Here is a 14207-nt window from a genome sequence, read left to right on the forward strand (position 1 = left end):
ATGCAAAAGAAGACATCACCTGTACATAAAGGAACGTTTAACAATGGGACAATGAGTGGTAAAAGACGTATTTTAAAAATGTAATGTGCCCAGAAAACGATCAAAATAATTCCATTCCATACTAGCGGGCTCAGTATCCAACAGAAGAGGTGTTTATCAATTTGCACACAAAATTGCAACATCTTTCCCCTTTTGAGATTACCACCTATTTTTTTTAATTTTAATACATTTTTATTATTATCAGAGTTATAACAGGGGTTCATGAGCTCATCCCTTAATAATTCATATGTATGTATTTATTTACTGTTACCACCTATTTTTGACAAACACATTCATCACATTAGCTAGAATAAATAGTTAACAATGATAGACAAAAAAAAGTAGTTTCAACTTACGGGGTTATTTGGGTACAAATCCACCAGTTTATGAGACAGATAAAAAAGCTCTGCAAGGGAAAAATATGTTTAAAAAAAAAATAAAGAGTGCAGCATGTTTTGTAAGGCATCTATTGAATCCGATACAGACGTGCAGTCAGAAATGTATTACCTTTGTATTAACAAGGCTATCAGCTTTCAACTCTGACTAACCATCAATCGAAATGCCAATAACTACGAGTTTAACACCATGTGAACGGTCAGCGTGTGGCATTGCCAACAGCGCTGCTATGCCCCACACTACCCCGGCATTTAAGAGAACCGCTTTATCATGAAACTCGTGTATTTTTTTAACGTTCATAGAGTACGTGTGTATGGCTCATCCCAAGAGTGCAAACCTGTAGCCCTGAAGAGACCTTCATACAACCCTAAAACAGCCAAAACATGAAGGTCAATATAATCTACGAAGGGGTTCAGAAAGAATTACTTTTGAAAGAAAATATAGAATTTTGTTTATACTCTTTCCCAGCACAATGATTTATATGCAATGTATTTTAATATTGTGTAAAAAAAAGAAATTGTGCAAAAATACCATAGCAATACATCAATAAGCACCAAAAATTCAAGGAATCGCGTAGAGTAATTACTAAAACGTGTGAATCCCATTACACCGGTTTACCAGGTGCCCACCCTCACCAAACACCCCCTTTTCACCTTTGCGCTTCAGTTACATTAACAAGAGAACATATTTTGATGTTGAACTTTGATGCAGAGAAACAGGCAGTTAAGATTAGTGGTAGAAACGCAGATCCTCCCGACGCCATTTTCCACAGCATAGTTTGTTGGAAAAAGTAGACTTTGTTGTTTTTAACATGAAAATATTGCTGTATTTCCGAACTGCACTGCGAGGTAAGGGTAATGGGCTTTGCATCTCTTGTATAAAAGAAGATGGGGCAATCACAAATGCAAAAGAGCATACTTTACTTGTCAGCATAAATGAGCAATGACTCTGGTACGAGGGAGAGATGTGGAGGATTTAGCCATTAGAGAACATCTGGATGTGATGCCTCGCTGACACGTACTTGCCCCTTCTTGTCCAATGTAGAACAGAAGAATAAGGCAGGGGAAAAAGCAGAAGCCACAGAGGAGCACCTTCCACACAGAGACATACTCTAATCAGAGGACTGGGCCCAACAGAGAATAAGGATAGGGGACCAGAAACAGTGGGTAAAGTGCAGGAGCGCTTCTGACTGGCGATCACAACAGGGACCGCAAGGGTGGAAACTCCGCGCGAGTGAAAGGCTGAGAGCACGAAAGCCATGGAGGGGGAGAGAGAATAACCAGGGAAGCAGTACGCAAGAAGGAAGACACACAGATGACACCAGGAAGGAATGGGGACGGTAAGAGGAGCAGAAGAGAAAGCGAGTCAAGGGTCCAGGCTTAAATGGCGAGGAGGTGTGGAGGAAACTGACAAAACTCCAATAAAGCAAAAAATCCAAAATAATCCAAAGGGAGGCTGGAGCAGAACCAACAAATAACATTGCGATGAAATTTCTACATGCGAGCCCCGCGTTTGTATAGTGCGATCCAATCCATTAATAGGCTAGTTCTTTCTTTATGTTTACACCCAAGTTCTAACACGGGGTGGATGGGGTGGGGGCGCGAAGGGCATTTTAGAAGGCTGATTGACTTACAATATATCATTCCAGGCACTAACAGGATCTCTTCTTTCTTGGATGACTAACTGCTTTACTGCCCAATTTCTACCTGGTCCAGATGTTCCACTGTCTTAATAATCCTTTTCTCATCTTGTTCCTCACGGCTGACAGCTAGTTCGCTGAATCCTGACAGTACACCCCCCCCTCAACCCCTCTAAAATCAAACTCCCAATGTTTGTGTTTCTCTCAGAATTCCTGGTGAAATGTAGAGGTTTGCACAAATTCTTCCAGGTCCCAAGCCCATTCCTCCAGCCCAAATCATTTATGGTCTACCAAATACTGTAACTTGACTACACATACGTTCATTGTACATTTTGAACTTACTATTCTGTGGTATTTTCAACCGTCACTGACAGGGAATGTCCTCTTTAGTGGAATATAATGAAGGTGTGAGTTTCGACCATTCTCTACCACCACCAAAACTACAATGTATCCTTTTTAGTTAGGTAGTTATACCATGAAGTTTAAGGAGATCTGTTGCCACAGTCGATAAGCTTTATGTAACAGACAACAATACCACCGGACGTGCTCTAGTAATCTTGGGTCTGGTGCAGTTAGCGGTTGGATTCATCATAAAGGACCACCAAAAAGATTACACCTATAGATCTGTGGTATGTGCTTTTCCAGGGTGGCCTGTTAATGGTGCATCATAACAATTTCAAAGCAATACTTCTGGAGGAGACTTTGTGTAAAAATAAGGCTTGCTTCATAAACAACCTTCACTTCTTCAGTTCTTTCCCCATCCAATGTTTCATGTCCACTAACTTTAACTCCTCTCTTACACTTTCCTCAAAATGCCGGTGTGCCTGTTGATACCTGCTGCAAAATAGGACTTTGAAAAAATCTAAAGTTCTGAATGTGTGGCTGTGTTCTCTTCATCTTCAGTTTGGATAAAGCATTAGCCTTCCATTGCCTATTGCCGGGTTGGTAAGACATCATACACTGAATTCTAAAAAATAACAGCATCCACAACCATACATGTGATTACAGCTTTTCATCCTAAGGAACTTTAAGCTCTCCCACACCTGTACTGGGACTATGAATTCTTTCAGATAGTGTTTGCATTGCACAAATGCTCCTTTGATGGCATAAAACTCTAAATGCTGTTCAGGACAAGAGAGTTCTGGACAAAATGCAATTGGACGCATTCCGTCAGACACTAAAGGAGAGTATGGAGACAATGGCTTCAGCGGAGTCATCAGTTTCCACTATAAATGGCAAACGTAAATCGGATGCCACCGTGAATGTCATTTTTAACAATGTGAACACATGGGGTCTCATAAGTGTGCCAGTCCAGAATAAATGCAGTCAAAAATGCTGGTAATTCCGGCTACAGCATTCTTTCTGGACCGGCACACTTCAAGTGTGCCGGTGGGGTCCGCAGATCTCACGGCAGGCCTGAGCTGCCAGCAGATCAGGCCCCTACTGCCAAATAAATGCCGCAATTACCCGCACCCGTAATACCAGTGCCAGTAATTGCAGCAATTCCATTCCATGGAGTCCTCTAGGACTTCATGGGAATGTGAATTTACCGGCACTGGCTGCCCGTATTATCCTGGTAATACTGGGATATCAGGCGGCGGAGACAGTAAGGGCAGTTTCCCAGTATCCCACCGGGATTACCGGTAGGATACTGGGAAACTCATAATGAGGGCCATGTTCTTGAACAGGTCCCTACACAAACTTTGTGGCCTTCATGAGTTGGGTAATGGGTTTCTTCACAGCTGAAAAGTTAGTATATATTTTCGAAAAAAAATTGCAAAACCCCAAAATCGCTGGTCTTCTTACATGGAAGTGGGGTCTTGCCCACGGAGGACTGCATCCAATTTGGGTGAATGCCTTCTGTTCCCTTTTGTCAAGATCCTGAAACCTAGAAATGCCAGAGTCCAATTCAAATTCACATTTTTCTAATTTAGCAAACAATTACTTGCATTATCTTTTTAAGACCTGTCCAACATGTAACTTGTCGGCTTTCAAGGACTCTGAGAAGATCAAGTAAACAAGAATAAAGATGCCAAATAAGTACGGGAAAACATCTATGATAAATTGTTGAAAAGTAGCCGGGCATAACATAGGTCAAATGGCATAAATAGGTACTCAAAGTACTGATAGCCGGTATTAAAAGTGGTCTTCCATTCATCTCTTTCACTTAATTGAACCAGGATTTATGCCCTACTAAAATCTAGTTTTGAAAAAATGGTTTCCGTTGGTAACTCCGACATAAGTACAGATTGTATTGTATTTATTTATATAGCGAACCGAGCCCTCGGGCATCTGGGCACATTCCTTGCGGTTACATATTTACACAGTTACATAAAGAAAAAGTATACATATTTTGGCATTTGCATGGTAGAGTTACATTAGCACAGATATGTAATTTGCATAGTAAAATAAAAAGCGTATATACAAGGGGAAGCTGAGACAGTGAGGAAGTTAGTTTTCGTTCATGATGAGCCAGGCTTTGGCGGCATTTCGGAATTTATGGTAGGAAGGTTCCAGTCTGATGCTAGAGGGTGAGGCATTCCAGGTTTTGGCTGCTAGAACCAGGAAGCTTCTACCACCTGCATTTTGTAGTTTGAACCTGGGTATGGTAAAGCAGATATAAGTGAAAGTGGATAACGCTTTCATATCATAATCCTATTTAATTTGCAATAGTCCAGACATGGACTCAAGGAAACCTGCTTTTTGAACAAAAAAATAGAAGTCGCTTTTTGCGACATTTAGTGCCCGATAATAAGTATTTTCTTGATTCTGAGCCTTCTTTCACAGTTAATAAATCTTGCCTTGCAGGATTTTGAAATATGGATATACATCAATAAGGTAATCATTTTCTCAATGTTGGGGTAATTTGTCTACATCCTTTTCAGAAAATAAATCTGTGTACTCTTGATATTGAGTGTGTGTCTATAAATCCTGTTCTCCCTGGTTAGAGACTATATGGTGTTCAATACATCACTTTGAGGTAAAAGTTATAGTTGTTTTCCTACAATCATTGCACAGAGTGTGCTTCCTGAGCCAGGATGTGCCCAGAATATCTGCGGAATGTATAACATTTCCTCTAGATGCTCCACTTGAGCTACCATAACTAATGATTGTTTCTCTGCATACATCCCCTGATGTTAAAGGTCTCCCATCTATCACCCATACAGGTTCTGCCTTGGCCTTTTGTACCATTGTAATCCCATGTGTTTACAAAATTCTGGTCCATAAATTCCCCAAGGCTCCTGAATCTAATGAGACAACTAACCCAACAAGCCCTTCCATGAGTAAGCGGAAAATCTGTAGGAAAAAATGTTGATAGTTTTGAAACGGGCGACGCGTTTCTAGCTTTAACCTATGCCTGTCCTCCTTGACGTTTCCCGCCAAGCTGGGGCAGTTCCTAAAATAGTGTCCGGATTTCCAACAAAAGATACACAGATCCCCTTGTCACATTTCTCTTTCTGCAGAGTTTAATGTTAGTCTTAAATGTCCAATCCCCTTCACTTCTGGCTATGGCGTGTGAGGGGTGAGCAATGCGGGGCAGACAACTGTTTGATGATTTTTCAAAACATCCCATTTTATTAAGTATAAATATATGAAAGGCCTCACTATCCCTACTCTGGTGAGGATTTCCCTGCCTAACCAAAACTAAAAGTGAAACACGAACACAGGGTATCTGGCCCTCACAATGAACATCAAATACAAAGAAAAATATATGGCAATTCAAATAACATCAACTACATTCACAGTTTATTGATAACCTCTCAATAACCTGGGAGAGTTCCCTTCCCCGGGATTCAAAGTGAATTGTACTGCTATGCTCAACAAAAGAAAGAAAGAAGGAAATCACTGTAGGTAAGATAGTTTTAGATCAGTTCTTCATGTTTCAATGCCAAGGTGAAGTGTTGTTAACCAAAGTTGCAACAATAGCAAATCATGCCTTCTTGGTCAAATATGGACTTTCCACTTCCTCAGAACCGCACTAATGGTATTCCCAGTCACAATGCTTTGCGACCACTTGCAGTAATGCAAGTAGTTCACAAGAAATGCAACTTCTACAACTGTCAGTGAAACATAGTTCTTGGTTAACAGTATGGGGGTCATTCCAAGTTTGGAGGCAGCCATGGTGCTATTAGCACCATGGCTGCCTCCAAACCCGGGTCCGGTGTCTCTGAATGGGGACTTACCGGGTCATTCCAACCTTGGAGGTAAGTCCCCATTCCGAAAAGTCCCCATTCAGACAACCATTCCCCATTCTGATTTGAGCCCCCATAAGGCTCAATGGGAAAGGAGCTTGCAGGCCCGTTATTAGCTCCATGGTCCCTTAACGGGTCCCGCTAAGGACGGGTGGTCAGACCAGCCGTTCCTGATGTGACCCGCTAAGGGACCTCAGAATGTGGCGGTAGGGGGTTAACGCCACCGGCATCCTTACTGGTGCCGTTAACCCCCTACCACCAGGGTCGGAATGACCCTCTGTCATTAGTTACAAGATTAGAATTCACAATTGGCATCTTTGTCAGGATGACTTCACAGTGCTGCTGCTTCTACTTCAACAACTTCACTTCTACTAAGGTTTACCATGAGAACATTCTCCTTTGTCTCATAGTGCTCCACTTCGCTTGGGCTACTGAAATGTTGCATCCACTGACAACCAGATATACAATCACAGCCTCAGTACTTTGTAATACCACCGCAGCTTCAGTACTTTGTATCAACTTCAAATAATGGTCACAAGCAGCAGGTTTCCCTTCCCCAACTTTGCCAACTGTTCGCCAAAATAATTACCCAAAAACCTTGGTGCCACTCTCTTGGCTCCAGGTAATGTTTGTACATTTATACCTTAGGTAAGGGTAAACTTCTATTGGGCTTACAGGCTTGGTTGGATTGTTTGTTGGCTTTTAGAAAGGCTGCTTTCAATCTTAATAGGGGAATACTCTTGGCTTGGGTAATGGTTGTTCTCTCTCCAACTGCATAAAGAAAATGTAACTACTTGACATTTCTTTATAAGCGATTGTCTATTTGGTACACAATAAAGAAGAACAAGTTACTTTCTTATCTGGTAACGTTCTTTCGATGGGATGGTCCGACGACGTATTCCATATCTATGACAGGTAATGTCCACAGCTGTGCTGCTTTGGAAAATCTTTGGCGTCTGCGCCCTGCGTCGCCGTCCCCGAGATCCTCCTCCGATGGCCGACGTCACCCGATGTGATAAGTAGGACGCACGACGCCCATAGCCTCAGTTTTTTCCCAGAACGTGTGCCACCAGTTTTCTGCCAGTCAGACACACAAGGCCTTGCGGAACGCAAGCTGCAATCGCAAAAGAAATTCTGCAGCGGGGAAGGCAGGGAGGGAGCGATATGGAATACGTCATCGGACCATCCCATCGAAAGAACGTTACCAGGTAAGAAAGTAACTTGTTCTTCGAGGGGATTGGGTCCTCCGACGTATTCTATATCTATGACAGACTCCCAAAGCAGTACCAAGCAAGGAGGTGGGAAAGAATTTAGAACACAAATTTAGCATGCCCAATCAAATTGCGGAATGGGGGACTGCCTTGCCAAAGGCCAGATCCTGCCCTCTGACGGAATCGAGGGAGTAGTGACGTACAAAAGTATGTACTGAAGCCCAGGTGGCTGCATCACAGATGTGACAAATAGGAACTCCCCTCTGCAGGGCAGTAGGCGCAGCCACTCCCCTGGTAGAATGGGCCCGCAAGCCAGCCGGAGGATCCTTACCCGCCAAGCGGTAACACTCGGAGATAGCTAAAATAATCCAACGAGACAAAGTCTGTTTCGTTACAGCTTGTCCCAAACGCTTTCCAGCGTAACCAATGAAAAGTTGCTCGTCCACTCTGACCCGGGACATGCGCGAAATATAAAAGCTCAACGCTCTCCTAGGATCAAGCCTATGGAGCCTCTCCTCTTCCTTACCAGGATGTGGAGGAGGATAGAACGCCGGACGAACAAACTTCTGGCTCAAATTAAATTCCGAAACCACCTTCGGAAGAAAAGAAGGACGAACTCTAAGGACAACCCTGTCCTTATGAAACACAGTGAAGGGTGGCTTAACTGAAAGTGCCTGTAACTCAATCACTCTGCGAGCAGAAGTAACCGCAACCAAAAACACAGTTTTCAGAGTTAACAGCCTCAAAGGGCAAGAATGTAAAGTCTCAAACGGAGCACCCATAAGAAACTTAAGAACAAGGTTCAAATCCCAACCGGGCACCAGAAAAGGTGACAGAGGGAACACATTAGTGAGCCCTTTCAAAAACTGCGAAATTAAAGGAATCTTAAAATAGGAACACTCTTCAGACTAGCGCTTAAATATGGACAGCGCCGCCAGGTAACCTTTAATGGTCCCCACTTGCAAGCCCCTGTGGGCCAAAGAAAGCATACAAGACAGAACCATGGGAATGTCACATTCAAAAGGATCCACATTCTTAACTCTGCACCAGTCGCAGAACTTTCTCCAACGGCAACGGTACAGAGACTTTGTTGCCGGCCGCCTGGCCGAGAGCAACACCTCCATCACGTCTTCAGGGAGGTCTCAATCCTTATACCTCAACCTTTCAGAAGCCAAGCGTGAAGGTTGAGGGATCTGACCTCTGGATGGAGAACCGGACACCCCTCCCGTGAGAGCAGATCGTCTCGGTAGAGAAGACGACGTGGAGGGCAGATGGACAAGTCGAGAAGGTCCGGGTACCACGTCCTCCGGGCCACACCGGAGCAATGAGGATCATCCTGGAACCGAACCTCCGTAACCTCCGCAGTACTTGCGGGATGACGGGGACTGGAGGAAACGTGTACAGCAGTGGGAATGACCACTCCACCACGAACGCGTCTCCTAAGGCTCCTTTTGGAGGAAATTCCCGCGAGCAAAACCTTTCGCACTTCCGGTTGACACTGGAGGCGAAGAGATCCACTTGAGGGGTCTCCCAAAGGGCGAAGATCTCCAGGAGAATCTCTTGAGCCAGCTCCCTCTCGTGAGAGATCGTGCTCTGCCTGCTCAGAGCGTCCGCCGTCTCGTTGTCGTCTCCGGCCAGATGAACAGCCGAGATCGAAACTTCCTGCTGGATGGCCCAGAACTCGAGCTGCATCGCCTCCCTGCACAGCGGAAGTGACCCTGCCCCCCCCCTTTTTGTTGAGGTAGTGCATGGCCACCGTGTTGTCCGTTAGAATCAGGACACTTTCCACGCACAGTCGGCAGAAAAGCATACAGGGCTAGCCTGACGGCCCTCAGCTCCAACAGATTGATATGGAGTCTGGACTCCGACGGAGACCAACGACCGCTGACTGTCAACTCGTTGGCATGAGCTCCCCATCCCGTGAGGGATGCGTCCGTCACGATCGTCACCTCCGGCCAGGGCAGCCAAAATGGGGCCCCCTTCATCAGATTGCCTTCGACGGCCCACCACAGAAGGTCCTGGGCTACCGAGGGCGGCACCTGAACAGGGTCAGACAGCCTGCCGGAGGATTGAGACCACTGGAGCTTGAGTGCCCACTGCAAAGATCTCATCCGCAGACGAGCCTCTGGCACCAGAAGAATGCAGGATGCCATGAGGCCGAGCAGTCTCAAGAACTCGGACACTGGGAGATCCTGGGCAAATTGAAACTTGTTCACCATCTGCTGAATTTGAAGAGCCCTCACCTGGGGAGGAAAACACTGCCCCAGGGACTTGTCGAGCACTGCTCCGATATACTGGAGCCGCTGCGTTGGTGTCAAATGGGACTTCTTTAAATTGAGGGAGAAGCCCAACCTGTGAAGGGAGTGGCAGGTGATGGACAGATGATCCAGGACTTGCTCGGGAGAGCTCCCCCTGATCAACCAATCGTCCAAGTAGGGGTAGACGTGAATCCCCCCTTTCCTGAGATGCGCTGCCACCACCACCATGAGCTTGGTGAAAACCCTCGGGGCGGAGGTCAATCTGAACGGCAGGACCCGAAACTGAAAGTGCGAGTCGCCAACCGCGAACCTCAGGTACTTCTTGTGCCTGGGATGAATCGGCACATGGAAGTAAGCATCCTTGAGGTCGAGAGATACCAACCAGTCCTGAAGTTGAAGGGCCTGGAGGACTTGAGAAAGAGTCACCATCTTGAACTTGTCCTTCCTGAGGAGTTTGTTCAAACCGCGCAAGTCCATGATGGGTCTCAATCCCCTGTCTTGCTTCAAAATCAAAAAATAAGGGGAATACCATCCCTTGTTCCTCTCCGCTAGAGGCACCAGTTCTATGGCGCCTTTCTCCAGCAGGGCTTGAATTTCCTGCGCAAGGAGCGGATCCGGAATCTTCAAAGAGAGGTTCCCTGGTGGATTGTCGTGAGGCCTCTGCCGAAAAGGAAGACAGTAGCCGTGGGTTATGATCTCCAGAACCCACACATCCGAAGTAATGGCTTGCCACTCTACAAGATGCTGCGCCAGCCTTCCCCCAACTGGCGAACCATGGGACCTGGCCTCATGACTGAGTGGTAGTGGCTGCGGCATTGCCTGAGGGCAAAGAGGCAACTGGCCGCGCGGTCTTGGCACCTCGAGTACCTTTGTTTCCACCTCTGGCACTCTTACGATGGCCTCTTTGACTGCTGGCTCCCCTCGCTTTACTGAAGGACGAGTAATAGCGAAAGGAACCTCCCCTCCATTGCTGTCCCCTAGGACGAAAAGGCGGAGGTTGGCGAACTGCAGCGCCCAACGACTTCGCTGCAGCTTTGGAGGCCTGCAACCTCTCAAGACTCTCGTCAGCCTTGCTGCCAAAAAGGTGTTCACCGTCAAAGGGCATGTTGAGGAGCCGGGACTGCACATCAGGAGCAAACCCAAACTTCCGCAACCACGCAAACCTGCGCAGTACGGTGCTCGCCGCCATGGACCGGCTGACACAATCTGCCAAGTCCAAACCCGACTGAACGGCCTCACACATGGCATCCTTGCCATCCTGAACCATAGCAAGGAAACCATCCCGTTCGTCCCCTTCGGGAATATGTTCAGCCGCTAATGCAACACAGTTCCACAGAGTGTGTGTGAAACCAGACAAGGCACATATGAAGTTGGCCGCCTGAAGCGCCATACCACCAGAAGAAAACACGTTCTTCGCCCAGCCATCAAAACGTTTTTCGTCCCTATCCGGAGGGATGGTAGGATACGACGCCTGCTTTGCTGGGGCCATAGCCGCCTGCACCACCAAACTCTCCGGAGTGGGGTGCCTAGACAAGTAGCAGGGGTCGCTACTGGCTGGACGGTATTTTCGCGACAAAGACTTGCCCACTGCCGGGTGACTCTCCGGAGCAGTCTAAGCCGCCGCCACCCTTCTCTGCAGAGCCATATGAAACAGCAAAACCGGGTCAGTGGGGGGACCAAGATCAAGGATGTCCGTGAGATCATCCTGAACGAACTCCCCTGTGGGAGCAGACCAACCCAAGTACTCGGTGACCCGAGACATAAGGCGCCGATATGAAGAATCGGCATGAGTGCCAGGCTCCGGCCTACAAAACTCCACCTCCGGAGAGGTGTCCAGTCCACTGGCATCATGCAGTGACTGCCTCAGGTCATCAAACTGGCTATGGCCCGAGATTAGCTCATCTGGAAACGAAACCGGAACCAAGCCGTCATCAGAGCCTTCATCACCCTCTGAAATGTACTCCAGGCGGGGAGAGGAAGACCCCTGGGGACCAAAGCAGTGCCTGACCTTAGCCAGAGCCTTCCTAGGGGCTAATCCCGTGCCACGGGGCCCCTTCGACACCACCGCTTCGAAAGGCGTCTAGGGCGCCAAACGAGTCGACGCCGGCATCGACAGAAAAGGCGTCGACGTCGAGCGAATCGGCATCGACGTCAGCTGCAGCGCCGCCAGCATCGGCTGCGTCGACACAGGCCTCGAAGCCGGAGCTCCGAGCGGGTCTCTTGACGACCTAGGTGCCGACGGCGTCGACGACCCCCTCGGAGGTGGAGCCTCGAGAGAAATCGTCGACGACCTTGGCGCCATGACATCTTCTTCGAAGACGCCACAGGATCACGCGGTCTCGAGTGCGTCGAGGACCGGGACCTGGAACGGGCATAGCAAGAACAGCTACCCTTGTCCGAGCGGGACCTCTCCCGCGAGCCGTGCCGACCACCCGAGCCCGAAGGCGTACGAGTGGTGTCTCTCGACCGGTGCCGACCGACCCCACTCGGAGGCGCGGACAGACCGGAGCCCTGCGATTCAAGAATCGGTAGCATCTGCTTCCAGAAGGAAGCCCATTCCTCTGGTGTCGCTTGCATGGAGGGATAAGCGACCCGCCGACGGGCGGAGTCCTCGGAAGATGACGGGGAAGGAGACCGATGCTGGTGCTTCCGGGAATACCTCGAAGAGGCGGAGGAGTGGCGAGACAGACTCCTGGAAGGAGACCCACTGGATTTCCGAAGATGACGCGGAGAGTCGCCCCTCGAGTCATCCGTCGAAAGCCCCGCAGACCTCGACTTCCGGGGCTTAGACACCCGGCCTACCGACAGCTTCTTCTTGCATTCCCGCAAGGCCTTTGCCGTGAGCGACTGGCAGTCGACACAATTGTCCGTATCGTGGGCCTCCCCGAGGCACCAGAGGCAGGCGTTGTGCGAGTCCGTGACCGACAACTTGGACCCACAGTCCCCGCATTTCTTGAAGCCCGGACGCGGGGTTGAAGACGAAGTAGACATCGCCAAGAAAAGGTCTTCACAAAAAAACCGAATAGGTTCAACGAACCGAGACTTGAAAACAGCAAACTCCAAAGAGTCGAGGGGTACGGAGATTCACAAAGCGAACACGTTCGTGGAAAAAACGGAACTGAGGCTATGGGCGTCGTGCGTCCTACTTATCACATCGGGTGCCGTTGGAGGAGGTCCTCGGGGACGGCGCATCGACGTCATCGACGCAGGAGCTAAAGATTTTCCGAAGCAGCACAGCTGTGGACATTACCTGTCATAGATATGGAATACGTCGGAGGACCCAATCCCCTCGAATAGACGTTTCTACTACTTCAGTGTTACAATGTTTTCAGTTTGACAATGGATTCTCAAGCTAACCTCCACTTGAGAATCATTTTTAGCAAAACGTGACTACTGCTTCATTTAGATTTCGAAGTTTTAAGTGTTTGGACAATTCACACTAGTATGCAAGAGTATGGGACAATGCTCGTTCACACACAAGTGTTACATTTCCCATTGTCAAAAAGTTCAACTAACCACTTCAGCTCCCTTCTGCTTATACGCGAGTGAAGATAGGACTGGATACTGTTGCCGGAAGTGCTCGCTCATAGAATCCGAACACCAAATTTGACTCACCGGCTTCTGTGATCCATGTTCGGTGGGTTGCACAACTTCCATGACTTCAGGCACTGTGGGATGTATTTACCCATGCATCCGAGCCCTACCTCAAAACTGTGCAGTACTGACATGGAAAACCTCATGATGGCCAGAGCTTCCCAGAAAATGCACAGGGAAATGCATGAAGAATAGGCTGCCACTCATTTTGCCGATGTTATGGGCACAGAAGGACACTGCCTAAAACCACCATTGGACTACCCACACAGTAGTCTGAAACCATTGGGAATGGCAATGCTGATTGCCAAATGCAACCTAGAATTGTTGGAAATTCATTTTCTTAAATCCCAAAAATGGGTGCAGTACCAGTACTCACCACTATCCAAAAGCCGGCAATTTAAAACAACACCAGATTTTACTTTTTTGTGTAAAAATGAATGAACCCAAAGCAGGCCAAAGAAAGACTTACTGAGAGGTGGATACAATGTAAAGTGATATTCTGAAGTGACTTGAAGGTTTATAACAAGACTGGCTGCGCTGTGGATTTCAGCAGTTTAAGTAAATTTGGACTGGAAGACACTAAAAAAAAATCTAAATGTTTAAATTGACTGAGTGACCTACTTTTGAGTGTCACATAGGTTGCAATTGTTTAAATGTCATAGTTTTAAACTTAGAATCAGCCTTCTAGCTGCATATGTGAAAATGTTTAGTTTTATTTGAATGCAGAAACTGGGGAACAGAAATGACAGCTTAAAGAGATTCCAATTTGCCTGGCAACTACCCCCATCAGGAGTGAAACTTGAGTCACAGCTGTGTTCCCAGGCCTAGCTGCCCTTTTGCTGCTCACACTAAGGATATGCCATCTATCTGATAATTG

At 47.3% G+C, this 14207-nt stretch overlaps 1 protein-coding gene across 4 annotated transcripts in view; it reads right to left on the reverse strand.

The window, feature by feature from the left end:
* CDC16 (cell division cycle 16) overlaps nt 1-14207 on the reverse strand; it is a 755778-nt gene that overhangs the window by 327772 nt on the left and 413799 nt on the right. For all 4 annotated transcript variants that reach the window (XM_069637116.1, XM_069637117.1, XM_069637118.1 and 1 more), the window contains one exon: nt 396-445. In XM_069637116.1, the coding sequence (XP_069493217.1) occupies nt 396-445 (50 nt within the window). The remainder of the gene's footprint in view (nt 1-395; nt 446-14207) is intronic.

This window comes from Ambystoma mexicanum, chromosome 7p (assembly GCF_040938575.1).
Source record: "Ambystoma mexicanum isolate Mex_15411 chromosome 7p, UKY_AmexF1_1, whole genome shotgun sequence".
Classification (NCBI taxonomy): Eukaryota; Metazoa; Chordata; class Amphibia; order Caudata; family Ambystomatidae; genus Ambystoma; species Ambystoma mexicanum.